Below are 17,976 nucleotides of genomic sequence, written 5' to 3'. Positions count from 1 at the left end.
AGGTAACAGAACAATATGCCCAGGGACAGTGCCAGCAGTAGTCGTGTCCCATCCCCTCCGTCCAGCACAGATGTCTCTTCTCATCTTAGCGGAATGTTCTTTACACCCAGTAACTCCCAGTCTGCAAACACTGAGATTTGTTCGCCGTGTAGGTTCTCTGTAACCCTCTCTCTGCCGATCTCATACGAGCCTCTAGACGGCCATGTCTTCACCGACCTCAGCGCCCCCTGGGGGACGGGAAAGAGCCATCCTATGTCATCGCTGTTGTGGCTCCAAAAACCTCAATATAATCCTTCTACACAGAGAGGAGGGGAGACCGTGAGCTTATAGCCATATATCCGTGACACTTTATCTCTGATTACATAGAAGAAGGGCGTAGACACCGAAACACAGGTATAAGAGCGTGCAACACGTCCAACGTCCAGCACACACCTGGAGTGTATGTAACATCTATCTATCTATCTCCTATCTCTTATCTATCTATCTATCATCTATCTATCTATCTATCTCCTATCTATCTATCTATCTATCTATCTCCTATCTATCTATCTATCTATCTATCTATCTATCTATCTCCTATCTATCTCCTATCTATCTATCTATCTCTCTCCTATCTATCTCTCTCCTATCTATCTATCTCTTATCTATCTATCTATCTATCTATCTCCTATCTATCTATCTATCTATCTATCTATCTATCTATCTATCATCTATCTATCTATCTATCTCCTATCTATCTATCTATCTATCTATCTATCTATCTATCTATCTATCTATCTATCTATCTCCTATCTATCTATCTATCTATCTCCTATCTATCTATCTATCTCCTATCTATCTATCTATCTCCTATCTATCTCCTATCTATCTCCTATCTATCTATCTCCTATCTATCTATCTATCTATCTATCTATCTATCTCCTATCTATCTATCTATCTATCTATCTGATCACCTCCTTCTCTCCAGCATGTGGGCCGGTCAGGATTATCACGCTCTTCGTACTCTCTGCTTGGAGAAGGGAGACCTTTTTGAGGACCCCGCATTTCCACAGGATGTTTCAGACCCTAAGATTGAGTGGAGACGACCTCCTGTAAGTTTGGAAGCTTTTCCTCTTTAGAAGATCATCTAGGTCTGTCTGCTGTCACCCCGGCTGTAATTTCCTGGCCGTCCTGGAGCAGATGAGGAACTTAAAGTGACTTAAGTTGACCTTCCTAATGGTAGCCCAAACTTGTGACAGAGAAGCTGAACAGAATGATGTATCATTTACATTGTTCTGTGCAGCTGATTCTGAGATATCCTCCTGAATAACAAGGACAATAAGTAGTCCTCTCCATTATGTGTGTGTGCTCAGTAGTCCTGGATATTCATGAGCACCAGCACACTCTGTCAGTTAACAGTTGTCTATGTATACTGTGTATAGGCAGGAAGCTGTAAATCAGCAGCTGGGGGGCAGAGTTATAAGGAGAACAGCTTAACAGAATGATGTCAGTAATACGCAGTAAACCCCCTGGAATGTACTCTAATGTAATATCTGTAGCGGGGTCCTGAGATGTCGCACAACGCTCTGGTATCTTTTATTCTGCAGGATTTCTGTTCTAACCCTAAATTCATTGAGAGTGGATCCAGCAGCACAGATGTCTGCCAGGGAGAGTTAGGTGAGTGCCTGTCACTGCTGAGCTCTATTGCTCTTGGGCTTTACTGCTCCTGGGCTTTACTGCTCCTGGCCTGCATCACTCCTGGGCTCTATCACCCCTGGGCTCTACTGCTCCTGGCCTCTATCACCCCTGGGCTCTACTGCTCCTGGCTTCTATCACCCCTGGGCTCTACTGCTCCTGGCCTCTATCACCCCTGGGCTCTACTGCTCCTGGCCTCTATCACCCCTGGGCTCTACTGCTCCTGGCCTCTATCACCCCTGGGCTCTACTGCTCCTGGCCTCTATCACCCCTGGGCTCTACTGCTCCTGGCCTCTGTCACTCCTATCCATTATCACTCCTGGACTTTATCACTAATGGCCTCTATCATTCCTGGGCTTTACCATTACTGAACCCTATTGTTATTGGGCTCTACTACTACTGGCCTCTATCGCTTCTAGTCTCTATCACCTCTGACCTCTATTGTTGCTCAGCCCAGTCTGACCTGGGCTGGGGACAAGGAGATGATATACAGATGACTGCAGTGGTCAGTAAATAGGTGGCTGGAGGCCGTTCTTTGCATCTGTGTCTTTCCTCTGCAGGTGACTGCTGGCTGCTGTCCACTCTCTCGTCTCTTACGCTGCACCCCTCTCTGTTCTCACGAGTGGTCCCTGCCGACCAGAGCTTCAGCCCCAGTGATGGTTACTGTGGAATCTTCCACTTTAAGGTGGGGAAATAAGATGATAACCAAAAATAGTGATGCAGGCTGTCATGTGATTGGAGAAGGGGGAGCAGGCTGTGATGTGATTGGAGACAGGGGTGCAGGCTGTCATGTGATTGGAGAAGGGGGAGCAGGCTGTGATGTGATTGGAGAAGGGGGTGCAGGCTGCGATGTGATTGGAGGAGGGGGTGCAGGCTGCCATGTGATTGGAGAAGGGGGTGCAGGCTGTGATGTGATTGGAGAAGGGGGTGCAGGCTGTGATGTGCTTGGAGAAGGGGGTGCAGGCTGTCATGTGATTGGAGAAGGGGGAGCAGGCTGTCATGTGATTGGAGAAGGGGGTGCAGGCTGCGATGTGATTGGAGGAGGGGGTGCAGGCTGCCATGTGATTGGAGAAGGGGGTGCAGGCTGTGATGTGATTGGAGAAGGGGGTGCAGGCTGCGATGTGATTGGAGGAGGGGGTGCAGGCTGCGATGTGATTGGAGAAGGGGGTGCAGGCTGTGATGTGATTGGAGAAGGGGGTGCAGGCTGTGATGTGATTGGAGAAGGGGGAGCAGGCTGTGATGTGATTGGAGGAGGGGGTGCAGGCTGCGATGTGATTGGAGAAGGGGGTGCAGGCTGTGATGTGATTGGAGAAGGGGGTGCAGGCTGTGATGTGATTGGAGAAGGGGGTACTTCGGTGATAACTGCCCCTTGTCTTTCCAGCTGTGGCAGTTCGGTGAATGGTTCGATGTGGTGATTGATGACAAACTCCCAACCAAGAATGGGCGACTTGTGTACACGAGGAGCGACTGTCAGGTGGAGCTATGGAGCGCACTGCTGGAGAAGGCCTACGCCAAGTACGTCCATCCCTCACCCTGAGCCCCACCATTACACAGAGAACAATGGCCGTATGTATGGCACATGAGACTTCTCCAGGTCCTCTCTGTGCCATGTTGCATGTATGTAGCTGAGCCAGGACTGTGCTATATGGCTATGTGGAGTCTTCACTCCCTCCATGTGTGTCCTCTTAGGGTGTGTGGAGGTTACTCTGCCCTGCAGGGTGGAACCATCGCAGAGACATTGGAAGATTTCACTGGTGGAATCGCTGAGAGTGTGAGTCTGAGCAGACACACATCTGAGGAGGTCTGGGAGATGGTGACTGAGGCTGAGAGCCGGCAGTCCCTCATGGCATGCTACATCCAGGTAAGTAGCGTCCTCCGCTGGTCTTCCTGAAGATTGTACTCATCTCTACACTAAATACTCATCTCCTGGAAGGTTTCAGATCCCACCGATGTTGGACGCGTGGATGAAGACGGCTTGGTATTGGGACATGCATACTCTGTTTTAGGAGCCAAGGAGGTAAGTGCTGGTATAACACTATAAGCCGGACACGCCCCAGGAAAGGTGCTGCCTTAATCCAACGTTGGATGTGGGACATGTGGATTGTGGGGCTCATTTGGTGAAGAGGTCATCAGGGTTATGTCTAGGATCTCATAAATCCACAGTCATGTGTCAAGGCTCTTCGTAGTGCAGACCAATGAATTGTAGGGATGCTACCTCCAATAGGTGGCACCAGGGAGCACTCTTCCCTCCTGAGGAGGACTCATTTGCATATTTTTCCCAGAGCTCCACAGCTAGTTTGACACTCTCCTTAAGAAGAAACATCACCACTTTAGTACCATTACTTGGAGCACAAGATGATGACACTTGACCTGGATTATGCTCATGATGTCTCACTAAATCTTTCTCCAGGTGACACTCAACTCCGGGGAGGTGACACTCATCAAGCTGAGGAATCCCTGGGGCTTCACTGAGTATAATGGCCCCTGGAGTGACAAGTGAGTAGGAATATCTTCCCGTCACATCCTGAGAACAATCACACTAAGGGCCCTATTCCACCAGACGATTATTGTTCAGACTATCGTTAAATCGTTCGAATCTAAACGATAATCGTTCATTTAAATGCAGTTAACGATTAACGACCGAACGAGAAATCGTTGATCGCTTTATAAGACCTGGACCTATTTTTATTGGTGCTCGTTCGCAAATCGTTTGCATTGAATAAGACGTCGTTCGGTCGTTCGCAGTAGATACGAACGCAATAGCAAAGAAAAAACAATTGCAAATACGATCATAAGTAACAATTATCGTTCTATGGAAATGAGTGAACGTTTTCAGGTCTTTCCCAATAGCGGTCGTTTGAGATCGTTAATGATTATGCGAACGATAATCGTCCGGTGGAATAGGGCCCTAAGTCTTCATTCCTCCCCATGGGTTGTATACAGGGTCTGGAGATGTTGATGTTTTTTCTCATCATGTGGGGTTCGAATTCTGATCACCTCCTCTGGTTCTTTTCCAGATCCTTGGAGTGGATGTCGGTGTCGGATGTGGAACGCAAAGCACTGAACCTCCAGAAAGAAGATGGCGAGTTCTGGTAACATCATTCATCCTCCGGTTTAAATGGCTTTATCATTTAGTAGAGATGAGCAGTGGAGGGTGCAGGATGTGGGGGGTCCAGAAGTGTAAGCCCCCCCAAATGTCTCTATCATCCCCTGTACTGCAGTATTTACAGAAAACTCTTCCTGGTGTCAAGACACACCCAAAGATCAAGCAAACAAAAAACAGTTCGGCACTCCGGAACCCGCGGTGGTGCACTTAGATAGGAACAAATCCCACTTGACCAATAAAGATGAACTTCTCGGCACTCACCAATCAGCTATATTTTCATAGTGTTTATTGCATCTTGAAAGATGAAAACAAAATGATACAGGACGCGTATCTGGCAGTTGACTGGCAGTTGACAAAGGCGAAAGCCGAAATGTGTCCTGTATCATTTTGTTTTCATCGTTAAAGATGCAATAAACACTACGAAAATATAGCTAATTGGTGAGTGCCGAGAAGTTCATTTTTTGCACCCAAAGATCAGACTGCAGAATGTATATTATACAACACCTTGTAGGGTGTACCGGGGACCGGTAACAGCAGAGTTGTATCGATCGGCCCTCAACATGGTCTCTCTGTGCTGTGACTGACCCCGGGGTCTCTTTGTCCTGTGACTGACTGCGTGGTCTCTTCATGCTGGGACTGACCTGGTGGTTTCTTTGTCCTGTGACTGACCCGGTGGTCTCTCTGTGCTGTGACCAACCCTAAAGTCTCTTCGCTCTGTGACTGACTCCATGGTCTCTCTGTGCTGTGACTGACCCTGAAGTCTCTCCGCTCTGTGACTGACTCCATGGTCTCTCTGTGCTGTGACCGACCCTAAAGTCTCTCCGCTCTGTGACTGACTCATGTTGTTTCTTTGTCCTGTGACTGACCCGGTGGTCTCTCTGTGCTGTGACCGACCTTGTGGTCTCTCTGTGCTGTAACTGACCCTGAAGTCTCTCCGCTCTGTGACTGACTCCATGGTCTCTCTGTGCTGTGACTGACCCCGTGGTCTCTTTGTGCTGTGAATGACCCCACAGTCTCTCCACTCAGTGACTGACCCCCGTGGTCTCTCTCCGCTCCATGACTGACCCTGTGGTCATTTCATTTTGTGAATGACCCCCGTGGTCTCTCTGTGCAGGATGCTCTGTGACGATTTCTGCAGTCTCTTTTCGTGGATTGTCATTTGCTCAACAAGCATGGAGTCACCTCAGTGTAATGTGACCGTCCTGCAGGGCCGCTGGGAACGTGGTGTCAATGCAGGAGGAGGCCGAAGACTGAGTAAGTACAAAGCTGTAGACAACAGATACAATAATACGCAGCACCTGTAATATCATATCATGAAGCCTGTCCTGCTTGGTGAGTGGGCTGTTTCTGGTGCGATGTTATAAAGATTCTGCAGCTGCATCCCCCTCCTCCGCATCTTCTATTCACTCTATCACTCCAGACGGTTTTCTTGTTGTATGAGAAAGTTCCTGAACAATTACATCATTAAATTACTAATAAAACTGAAAAGGGGGAACCCCTTGGGGCTGCACCACAAATAAGGAGACATCTTCACCCACCGCAACCACCGACAACCCCAATCCTTTCCTCCCAGAGGTTAATGCTGCATCCTTTAATTTATACTTTATTTAGAATCTTTCTTCACCAATCCACAATTCCGTCTCCGCGTGGGCGTCGCCTCAGAGCTGGGGGTGGAGCCTGTCACTGAGACGGGGACTGAGGAGCGCTGGACAGTGTTACTGGAGCTGCTGCAGACGGACAGAAGGACGGCAAAACTCCACATAGCATGTCACCTGTACAGAGTAAGCCCCTCTCAGCCTCTCATAGAGCGTTACCTGACTCGTCTGCTGCATCTAATGGTTAATATTTTTCTTTCCTAGGTTCCTGACGGGCTGGTAAGAATCTGCATCTGGGCCACTGTTCTCCACCAGAGAGATGTAGTGTGAACAGAAGCGGTAGAAGACACCTGGTCCTCCTTAGTCCACAACCCTAAGTTCAGCCTAGGGAGGCTGAGCCCATTCATGCAATCCTCTTTTTTAACGTGTAGATCCCAAAAAACTATAAAAGAGTGTTCCCATCCCTTCCCGACAACATGGTCAGGACTGTGCCCAGAGAGAACCATTCACTTCCCAGTAGCCTTTCCCCTGATATGGATGTAGAAAGGGCCTCGGAGTGATGGTAATCATAGTAATCTCACACTACAATCCATCTCTTAGGTGTCTCGTCCACGTCTCGATCGCGGATTCTTCACAAGGAGCCGGCCGGTGTGCGACACAGGTGACCCACAAAACAGTCGCGGTGTGACAACGAGGGCATCCCTGACCCCGGGGGAGTACGTTATTGTGCCGTCCACGTATGACGCCAATCAGGAGGGAAACTTTTATATCAGAGTATATTGTGGGAGAGGAACAGAGAACAGGTACATGGCTTTAACAATCATCCTATGGAGAAACGCACAGATTCCCAGTCATTGTGTCACAGAATCTTGGTCTTAGAGGTGTTAGGTGATATATTTGTGGTGGAAATTATGGCCCTATTAAATAGAGAGAGTATTCTGGTGGCGGTATATATGAAATAATATATGCTGCCCTCAGTGTCTGGGTCTCCTGCTGACAGCCCGCTCATCCAATCAGGCTAACACTGCAGAGACGGGTTGGTTTGCACCAGTCATCGCTTGCCCTGCAGGGTTAGCCCATCTGATACGGCCCTTAGGGCCCATTTACACGGTACCATAATCGGCCAAATCAGCCCTATCCGGCCGATTATCGCTCCATGTAATAAAGACAACAATCAGCCGATGACAACGATCATCGGCTGATCGTTGATATAGGTTTGGACCTATAATTGTCGGGTGCCGACCGCGCATCGATACGTGTAATAGCGGTGCGTGGCCATCGGCTGGCGATATGCAAACTTTATACATTACCTATCCAGGCTGCAGGGCTCCTCTTGCGCTCTGCTTCTCCCCGGTTCCCGCAGGCTTCAGTTTCAGAGCAGCCTGTCTGAGCTGACAGGCCACTCAGCCAATCACAGGCCGGTACCGTCACAGCCAGTGATCGGCTGAGCGGCCTGTCAGCCGAGACAGGCCGCTCTAAAGCTGGAGCGCGTGGGACCCGGGGAGAAGCAGAGCACAGGAGGAGACCTGCAGCCTGGATAGGTAATGTATACAGTTTATACAAGGCCATCGGTAACTATGTCAATGCAGCCCTTGTTAAACGAACATCGGGCCATGTAATAGGCCCAGTAAATGAGTGCCGATCTAGCAGATCATTGCTCGTTTACAGTTATTTGCTTATTCGCTTTATCTGCCGCTGCTTGTTGCATCATTGTGTCTATTGTCTCATTTCTAGGACTGACTGAAACATCAGCACAAGAGACGGCACAAATCACCGCCATACTGTGGTCATAAACAAGCGGGAGATGGTGCCGCACCTTCACCACAGGGGAAGACTACAACACCATGGTCCATACATCGATCCACAGGATAACATATATATGTATCAGTCCTGACTAGCAGCCAATACAATCCGGAAAAGTAAAGTGAAAAGTTTTAAAGAACTGTCTGTGTTATTGAGTGTAATAACCGCTCTGGCCTGCGCCATCCATGTCTATAACAGAAGAACCCTATCTACATGACCCGGGCAAAGATGCAGTGCACTGCCGCACCCTGTATTAGCTGCACCCCAGTGTCTATCTGCCCCTGTATTTGCTGTGCCCGTATCTGCCGTACCTCTGTATCTGCTGTGCCCCTGTATCTACATGCCCTGACCAGACCAGAGGGGATTGTTAGTAAAAGTATTCTTACCTCACCCAATGCAGCTGGACCCCCATCTCCCTCCCACCCAAGAAGTTATATTTCTGTCACTGGTCAAATATATCACAGCGGAGCCACTGTGTACATACATTACTGATCCCGAGTTACATCCTGTATTATACCCCAGAGCTGCACTCACTGTTCTGCTGGTGGGGTCACTGTGTACATACAGGGCCGGATTAAAGGTAGGGCACACTCCCCCCTGGTGGGTCTTTGAATGGATTCTTCCTGTCAAGCTTCCAGGTACCTGTCTCCTTCCGAGGTCCTCACTCCCCCTTCGCCCCTCACTGAGGAGAGGACAGCGTGGGACCTCAGCAAGGAAACCTGATCTCTCCAGCAGGGATGTGACATCATGAAGCATGCTGGAGGATCTGTCACAGTGGCTTTCAGGCTGAAGGAACAGAGAAGAGCCAGAGGAGAGAAGATTTGTCATCTGCCCAGATCAGGTGAGTATGAGGCTTTGTTTTGTATTGGCACATCAGAGCATAGATATATTCTATAGGGGCATATATCAGAGCAGGGGGCATATACTATGGGGGCATATATCAGAGCAGGGGGCATATACTATAGGGGCATATATCAGAGCAGGGGGCATATATCAGAGCAGGGGTATATATCGCCTGTGTGCAGCATATGACATGTAGCCTGTGTGCAGTGTATGATATATATACCCTGTGTGCAGTGTATGATATATTGCCTGTGTGCAGTGTATGGTATTTAGCCTGTGTGCAGTGTATGGTATATAGCCTGTGTGCAGCCTATTATATATAGCCTGTGTGCAGTGTATGGTATATAGCCTATGTGCAGTGTATGGTATATAGCCTGTGTGCAGCCTAATATATATAGCCTGTGTGCAGTGTATGATATACAGCCTGTGTGCAGCATATGACATATAGCCTGTGTGCAGTGTATGATATACAGCCTGTGTGCAGTGTATGGTATATAGCCTGTGTGCAGCATATGATGTATATATAGCCTGTGTGCAGTGTATGATATACAGCCTGTGTGCAGTGTATGGTATATAGCCTGTGTGCAGCATATGATGTATATATAGCCTGTGTGCAGTGTATGATATACAGCCTGTGTGCAGCATATGACATATAGCCTGTGTGCAGTGTATGGTATATAGTCTATGTGCAGTGTATGGTATATAGCCTGTGTGCAGCCTATTATATATAGCCTGTGTGCAGTGTATGGTATATAGCCTGTGTGCAGTGTATGATATTTAGCCTGTGTGCAGCATATGACATATAGCCCGTGTGCAGTGTTTGATATACAGCCTGTGTGCAGTGTATGGTATATAGCCTTTGTGCAGCATATGGTATATAGCCTGTGTTCAGTGTATGGTATATAGCCTGTGTGCAGCATATGACATATAGCCTGTGTGCAGTGTATGATATACAGCCTGAATGCAGTGTATGATATACAGTCTGTGTGCAGTGTATGGTATATAGCCTGTGTGCAGCATATGGTGTATATATAGCCTGTGTGCAGTGTATGATATACAGTATGTGTGCAGTGTATGGTATATAGCCTGTGTGCAGCATATGGTGTATATAAAGCCTGTGTGCAGTGTATGATATATAGCCTGTGTGCAGCATATGACATATAGCCTATGTGCAGTGTATGATATACAGCCTGTGTGCAGTGTATGATATACAGTCTGTGTGCAGTGTATGGTATATAGCCTGTGTGCAGCATATGGTGTATATATAGCCTGTGGGCAGTGTATGATATACAGCCTGTGTGCATCGTATGGTATATAGCCTATATGCAGAGTATGATATATAGCCTGTGTGCAGCATATGACATGTAGCCTGTGTGCAGCTATATATGCCATGATCCTTAGGGTATATTCACATGTACCATATCCGCTATAGATCCGCTATAGATAAAGTGCTGTGTTCTCACATTGAATTAAGTGGGAACACACCGCGATGCTCACCCCTCCACCATCCTGTCTCTAGGGCCTGGCATCTTCCTCTGCACTGCAGCCTCTAGGGACCATCATATGCAGAACAGAGGAGGATGCTGAGCCATACAGCCAGGAGTGAGGAGGGGTAGGTGCTAAGTCCCCTACAGCAATCAGCCACATATAGATTGCTGTATGGTTTATTTGTGAGGGAAGAAAATGGGGGGGGGGGGGGCTCACTATTCTGCTGATGGGGTCACTGTGTACATACATCACATTACTGATCCTGAGTTACATCCTGGATTATTACCCCAGAGCTGCACTCATTGTCTATGATGTCATCAATGCCATAAGCTTTACATTCTGCCATGTATGATGTCACAGCTGCCATACAGTTTACCTTCTGCTGTCTATGACGTCACGGTGATGATGGAGGAAAACAAGTGACATACGCGTCGCCCGGAGGGTGGAATTGAACCACTCTGTCCCTAGACAGCTACAGGTTTGAAGCCTGCACCCCAGACCACTGAGGATCATCCGGGCAGGTAAGATGGCGGACAGCCTGCTATATAAGGGCCACCTCAGCGGAGGAGCTTCACTTGGGGAGAAGACACTGAGGACTATTCCGTCTCCGGACAAGGCTATGCCTGAATAACGGTCACCACGTGACTAGAAACGTCCCGGTGTCCGAGCGTCACCACAACGACCAGACAGAAGAGAGTGATGAGCGGGACAGACGTATGCAAATCTACGCAATGCATCCTGGTCCGTCGAAGAGAATGAACGCTGACGAGGTGGGCGGGGCGAGGTCGCTGACGTGTGCCGCCGGGAGTCTGCAGAGCGCGGTCTGAGGCGGAATGCTCTGCAGCAGTAATGGAGGGAAATGGAGAGAAAGCTCTGCAGCGCAACAGGGTCAGACTGTGAGTCAGAGAGGGAGAGAGCGCGTCAGAGGAGGTGACGGAGAGAGGGGGAGAGCGGAGGGGGCGACCGCGGCGAGCAGGGACGGCTACACACAGCCCGGCTAATAATAGCCACGTCTATAAATAGCCGCCATCTGAGGATGACGCGAGACGACGGAGGGGAGCGGCGCCGCGCGCTGCGTGACCGGGAGCACGGGCCGGCTGTAACCCATCGCAACCGGGGAGCTCAGAGCGGCAGCCTGGCTACTGTGTGAACGGAGGTTATAGCGGCGGCCTGCTGTGTGTAACCCATGGCAACCAGTGTGCTGTGTGACCAGACATCATAAAGACAGCCAGGTGTCACCCATAGCAACCAGGGGTACTGTGTGACAGGATCATAAAGACAGCCAGGTGTCACCCATAGCAACCAGGGGTACTGTGTGACCAGACATCATAAAGACAGCCAGGTGTCACCCATAGCAACCAGGGGTACTGTGTGACAGGATCATAAAGACAGCCAGGTGTCACCCATAGCAACCAGGGGTACTGTGTGACAGGATCATAAGGACAGCCAGGTGTCACCCATAGCAACCAGGGGTACTGTGTGACAGGATCATAAAGACAGCCAGGTGTCACCCATAGCAACCAGGGGTACTGTGTGACAGGATCATAAAGACAGCCAGGTGTCACCCATAGCAACCAGTGTGCTGTGTGACAGGATCATAAAGACAGCCAGGTGTCACCCATAGCAACCAGGGGTACTGTGTGACAGGATCATAAAGACAGCCAGGTGTCACCCATAGCAACCAGGGGTACTGTGTGACAGGATCATAAAGACAGCCAGGTGTCACCCATAGCAACCAGGGGTACTGTGTGACAGGATCATAAAGACAGCCAGGTGTCACCCATAGCAACCAGGGGTACTGTGTGTCAGGATCATAAAGACAGCCAGGTGTCACCCATAGCAACCAGGGGTACTGTGTGACAGGATCATAAGGACAGCCAGGTGTCACCCATAGCAACCAGGGGTACTGTGTGACAGGATCATAAGGACAGCCAGGTGTCACCCATAGCAACCAGTGTGCTGTGTGACAGGATCATAAAGACAGCCAGGTGTCACCCATAGCAACCAGGGGTACTGTGTGTCAGGATCATAAAGACAGCCAGGTGTCACCCATAGCAACCAGGGGTACTGTGTGTCAGGATCATAAAGACAGCCAGGTGTCACCCATAGCAACCAGGGGTACTGTGTGACAGGATCATAAAGACAGCCAGGTGTCACCCATAGCAACCAGGGGTACTGTGTGACAGGATCATAAAGACAGCCAGGTGTCACCCATAGCAACCAGGGGTACTGTGTGACAGGATCATAAGGACAGCCAGGTGTCACCCATAGCAACCAGGGGTACTGTGTGACAGGATCATAAGGACAGCCAGGTGTCACCCATAGCAACCAGGTGTTACCCAAAGTGTGTGACCAGACACCATAACTACAGCCTGCTGTAATCCATGGCAACCGGGGGTCAAACTGACAACCTGCTATGTGACCAGCCCTAATAGTGACAGCAAAGTGTAACCCATAGCAACCAGGGCAATGTGTGACAAGATCCTAGAGACAGCCGGGTATCACCCATAGCGGCCGGGGGTACTGTGTGACTAGAGATTATAGCAACCCGCCTGCTGTGTGACAAGATCATAGTGACGGCCAGGTGTCACCCATAGCAACAGCATGCTGTGTGACAGCCAGGTTTAACCCAACCTGTGTACTCCTGGTTACATCTTGCTGCTATGATCTTACATCACACAGTATGCTTGTTGCTATGGACTACAGCAGGCTGTCACTGATGCCTGGTCACAGTATGCTTGTTGCCATGGACTACAGCAGGCTGTCACTGATGCCTGGTCACACAGTATGCTGGTTGCTATGGACTACAGCAGGTTGTGGGTATGATGTCTGGTCACTATAGGTTACACCTGCAGTAGCCCATAGCAACCATCCTGCTGTGTGACAGAGGACCATGGTGTTGTCCTGCAGCATAGATGCCATATCCCATATATAACATATAGTAACACCCAGCACCCACCATTGTAACCAATCGTACTGACCTGTAATCATAACACTTATAATAGACGGGTGCTGTGTAGTTATAAAATCACAGCTATTGTATTATAATAAGTGACATAGTAAATGCCTCTGGTCCACAGCAGCTCCATGTATATCAGATTACGGAGTTTGCTGGAAATGAGGTCACTGTGTCTTTAAGGAAAGCCACACCTATAGTGATCAACCCCGCCTCCTCAGGCTGCCCCAGCCTCTGTTGCCAGGAAACATAAATAAAGACAAGCGGAACGTGGTGACGTCCCGTGTTTCAGCGTTGTTCCCATGGCAGCGGGAGGAGTGTTTACCTGAGGACTGGGAACACGTGGGAGCGAGAGTGACAACACCATCACACAGGACACAGGGAGAGAAATAAACCCTAAAGACCCAACACACCGTGGCTGAACCACGTTCCCAGAGGAGGTGGAGACAAGAAGGATAAATAGGAGCTAGATGTTATATAGATATCCTGTATCTATCCTCCAGCTGATGGAAGAAGGCTGACCACCAAGGCAGAAGATGGTACAGATAGGCTGAGGTTGGAGAAGGCAGACCACCAAGGCAGAAGATGGTACAGATAGGCTGAGGTCTGAGAAGGCAGAAGATGGGTACAGATAGGCTGAGGTTGGAGAAGGCAGACCACCAAGGCAGAAGATGGTAAAGTTAAGCCTAGGTCAAAGAAGGCTGACCACCAAGGCAGAAGATGGTACAGATAGGCTGAGGTCAGAGAAGAAAGAATACCAAGGCAGAAGATGGTACAGATAGGCTGAGGTAAGAGAAGGCACACTACCAAGGCAGAAGATGGTAAAGTTAGGCTAAGGTCGGAGAAGGCAGAAGATGGTACAGATAGGCTGAGGTCAGGGCAGGCAGATCACCAAGGCAGAAGATGGTACAGATAGGCTGAGGTCAAGGCAGGCAGACCACTAAGGCAGAAGATGGTACAGATAGGCTGAGGTCAAGGCAGGCAGACCACTAAGGCAGAAGATGGTACAGATAGGCTGAGGTCTGAGAAGGCAGAAGATGGTACAGATAGGCTGAGGTCTGAGAAGGCAGAAGATGGGTACAGATAGGCTGAGGTTGGAGAAGGCAGACCACCAAAACAGAAGATGGTACAGATCGGCTCAGCTCATAGAAGGCAGACCAGCAAGGCACAAGTTAGTATATATAGGCTGAGGTCGGAGAAGGCAGACTACCAAAGGCAGAAGATGGTACAGACAGGCTGAGGTCAGAGAAGGCTGACCACCAAGGCAGAAGATGGTACAGACAGGCTGAGGTCAGAGAAGGCGCACTACCAAGCCAGAAGATGGTAAAGTTAGGCTAAGGTCGGAGAAGGCAGAAGATGGTACAGATAGGCTGAGGTCAGGGCAGGCAGACCACCAAGGCAGAATATGGTACAGGTAGGCTGAGGTCGGAGAAGGCAGACCACCAAGGCAGAAGATGGTACAGACAGGCTGAGGTCAGAGAAAAAAGAATACCAAGGCAGAAGATGGTACAGATAGGCTGAGGTAAGAGAAGGCAGACCACCAAAGGCAGAAGATGGTAAAGTTAAGCCTAGGTCAGAGAAGGCTGACCACCAAGGCAGAAGATGGTACAGATAGGCTGAGGTAAGAGAAGGCAGACCACCAAAGGCAGAAGATGGTAAAGTTAAGCCTAGGCAGATGGTACAGATAGGCTGAGGTCAGGGCAGGCAGACCACTAAGGTAGAAGGGCAGGCAGACCACTAAGGTAGAAGGGCAGGCAGACCACTAAGGCAGAAGATGGTACAGATAGGCTGAGATCAGAGAAAAAAGAATACCAAGGCAGAAGATGGTACAGATAGGCTGAGGTAAGAGAAGGCACACTACCAAGGCAGAAGATGGTAAAGTTAGGCTAAGGTCGGAGAAGGCAGAAGATGGTACAGATAGGCTGAGGTCAGGGCAGGCAGATTACCAAGGCAGAAGATGGTACAGATAGGCTGAGGTCAGGGCAGGCAGACCACTAAGGCAGAAGATGGTACAGATAGGCTGAGGTCAGGGCAGGCAGACCACCAAAGGCAGAAGATGGTAAAGTTAAGCCTAGGGCAGAGAAGGCTGACCACCAAGGCAGAAGATGGTACAGATAGGCTGAGGTTAGGGCAGTCAGACCACTAAGGCAGAAGATGGTACAGATAGGCTGAGGTTAGGGCAGTCAGACCACTAAGGCAGAAGATGGTACAGATAGGCTGAGGTCGGGGCAGGTACAAACTGGGGTCGGAAATTGGGTAGACAGAACAGTGAATCATCTTCATAGAAACCCAGGACGCTTGTTGCTCAGGCAAAGAGATGCGTCCCTTGTGAGACAGTACCAGAGATCCCAGCAGGCAGAAGGTGTCAGGATGCCAAGCAAGGAGGCTGGAAGGTGCACGGCAAGTGGGACAAGAGCTGCAGCATGTGTGGTGGCTGAAAGTGACCCTACACCCCCTTCATGTCCTTTTTAGCTGCAGAGAACATAAAGTACGTGGAGTGTTGATGATGTTCTCCGGCAGTTCCCAGAACTTTTTTAGGCCAAAAATTTTCCTACCCACCACAAGTGCAACATCAGGACTCCTGAAAGAACATTCGAGAAGGAGTTGGTGGAGGAGCGAGAACTGGGAATGTGCAGACACGCCAGATTGCAAACCTTGTAACACGTTGATCGGTTTGTTTGTTTTCTCTCATTGTACACAATAAAAAATGAAGTTGCCTTACTGCATTCTCCTGTGTGATTACTGTAGGAGAACTCAACCCACGAGAGTAAACTCTGCCAGTCATCCCGTCAAGTGGAAGCAAAATATCGGCAATAGTCCACAAAATGGGTCCACAATGGGTGCATGGAGAGTCGGGGACAGGCAAAGGGAGTGGTGGGCTTTTGATGAAAGTCACCATAACATCATGGGCCGGAGAGGGTAGCTAATAATAGTGAGGAGAGTAGATCCAAAGTTTAGTGTACGCTAGAGATGAGCACGACTGGAGCATGATCAAGTCCGATTGTTCAGCATCTGATTACTGTCTGCTGAAGAAGCTGGATGCCGCCCTAGGGAGTCCTGGGAAACCTGGATCAGGCTATGACTTTATCCATGTTTTCTTGTGTTCCCTAGGGCCGCATCCAACTTCTTCTGCCACCGCTAATGAAATCCCACATGATCAGATTTAGATGAACTGAAACATGCTCTAAATTTGTTGTAGTGTATAAATTAGTCTCCTGGACTGTTCCATAATGTGCCCTGGCTACTAGAGGTGAGCGTTCGGCTTCATATGAACCCGAACCGTCGACATCACGCTGTCTGTCTGTTTTGTGGGGAAAAGCGGAGACAGCCCGAGTCCCACCTGGAAAACATGAGTACAGCTTAGGTCATATCCCTGTTTTCCAGGTGGGACTCGGGTTGTCTCTACCTTCCCCATGGACCGGGAAGACAGCGGGATTCAAATGCAGATGGTTCGGGTTCACACAAACCTCAGCCCAACACGCTCATCTCTACTGGCTACCACCTTTATCATAAGAGACCCACCAAAACCACATTGTTAAAACACGGCTCAATAGTCTGGACGCAGAACTGTATAAAGTATTAGTCCATAACGGAGGTGCCTTTGTGTAAACAGAGCAGACGTAAAGCTGCAGATAAAAAGAACCCAGGTTCTTAGAAGATCCACCAGAAGATTACCCCCCCTGCACGTAGAACACCACAGGATCTTCCCCCCACCAAAATTGGAATAGCCCAGGCCATGAAGAATGGGGCTAATGCAGCACAGTCGATGGTTTGCTGGTTTGGAAAACCTCTGGAAGACTTTGAATTGCCGTCATAGTGAGGAAGTGCAAACCATGGCTGCCGGATAGAGACTATGGTGGAGGCAAATATACAAGAAACGTTAACAGAACCATGGCCACAGGATTAAACTGATCCAAATGAGACATTTGGTAGAACCATGACCAAGCAATACTGAAAGCTACATTGGCAGGAGAGTTATTAGCCAAGTGGTAAACCAGGCAAAGCAATGCGAGCTGGATCCATGGCCTAAATTTTGGATTTCCAGGTTTCATCTGAAGTTAGCTGTGGGAAATCCCGAGGTCACTACCCCCAGGGTAGTCTGAGTCAGGGCACTTAATATTGTAAATGAACTGGAGCTAAGGGCAGGTGGAGTTCTGCTAGTGGGTCAAAGCAGGTGGCATACAGGTATGGTTAGGTGGCATACAGGTATTGTCAGGCGGTGTACAGGCATGGTCAGGCGGTGTACAGGCATGATCAGGTGACAAGCCATGTTAAAAGCTGGGTAGACAGAAGTGTAACACACCTTTCCCCTTCACAGAAGCCTAGAATAGATATGTAAGGTTGTAAGGTAATTTTGCAGTCTTTTTTATGTGTTTTTCCTGCCCCTTTGTGGCCCTCTTGGGCTCTTGGTTGAATTATGCTGGTTTGGCCAATGTGTCTGATGTGTATAGTTAGATAAAGTCTGACGCTTCAACATCAATGATCTGACCCCTGGAATCTTCTGCGGCAGC

General features: G+C 49.1%; 2 protein-coding genes and 1 non-coding gene across 5 annotated transcripts in view; 2 read left to right on the top strand and 1 right to left on the bottom strand.

Annotated features, from left to right (window-relative positions):
* The first annotated feature begins 306 nt into the window (after positions 1 to 306).
* On the top strand, positions 307 to 8,317 carry LOC138765867 (calpain-1 catalytic subunit-like). 3 transcript variants are annotated; one of them, XM_069942976.1, is made up of 14 exons: positions 307 to 393; positions 968 to 1,091; positions 1,587 to 1,656; positions 2,235 to 2,359; positions 3,056 to 3,189; positions 3,364 to 3,535; positions 3,608 to 3,691; positions 4,085 to 4,170; positions 4,692 to 4,766; positions 5,895 to 6,034; positions 6,392 to 6,561; positions 6,640 to 6,654; positions 6,976 to 7,178; positions 8,110 to 8,317. In XM_069942976.1, exons 2-14 carry the CDS (start codon positions 969 to 971, stop codon positions 8,117 to 8,119), a joined length of 1,407 nt encoding a protein of 468 aa, XP_069799077.1. In that variant the 5' UTR covers positions 307 to 393; position 968; the 3' UTR covers positions 8,120 to 8,317. The 3 variants fall into 3 exon arrangements, with proteins under 3 accessions (XP_069799077.1, XP_069799078.1, XP_069799079.1); XM_069942977.1 differs by having other exon boundaries at positions 379 to 439; XM_069942978.1 differs by lacking the exons at positions 307 to 393; positions 1,587 to 1,656; positions 2,235 to 2,359 and having other exon boundaries at positions 902 to 1,091.
* A 2,624-nt stretch (positions 8,318 to 10,941) lies between these two features.
* Positions 10,942 to 11,028, bottom strand: TRNASTOP-UCA (transfer RNA opal suppressor (anticodon UCA)). The gene has a single exon. It is a non-coding gene; the product is annotated as a tRNA-Sec (tRNA).
* The window catches only part of FOSB (FosB proto-oncogene, AP-1 transcription factor subunit), a 20,353-nt gene continuing 13,323 nt past the window's right edge, over positions 10,947 to 17,976 (top strand). Inside the window, exon 1 of the mRNA XM_069985565.1 lies at positions 10,947 to 11,405. Within this exon, the coding sequence (XP_069841666.1) occupies positions 11,343 to 11,405 (63 nt within the window). The 5' untranslated portion in view covers positions 10,947 to 11,342. The remainder of the gene's footprint in view (positions 11,406 to 17,976) is intronic.

This window comes from Dendropsophus ebraccatus, chromosome 10, assembly GCF_027789765.1.
Source record: "Dendropsophus ebraccatus isolate aDenEbr1 chromosome 10, aDenEbr1.pat, whole genome shotgun sequence".
Lineage (NCBI taxonomy): Eukaryota > Metazoa > Chordata > Amphibia > Anura > Hylidae > Dendropsophus > Dendropsophus ebraccatus.
The sequence above is the reverse complement of the archived record's forward strand: the minus strand, read 5'-3'. Positions and strand labels throughout refer to the sequence as shown.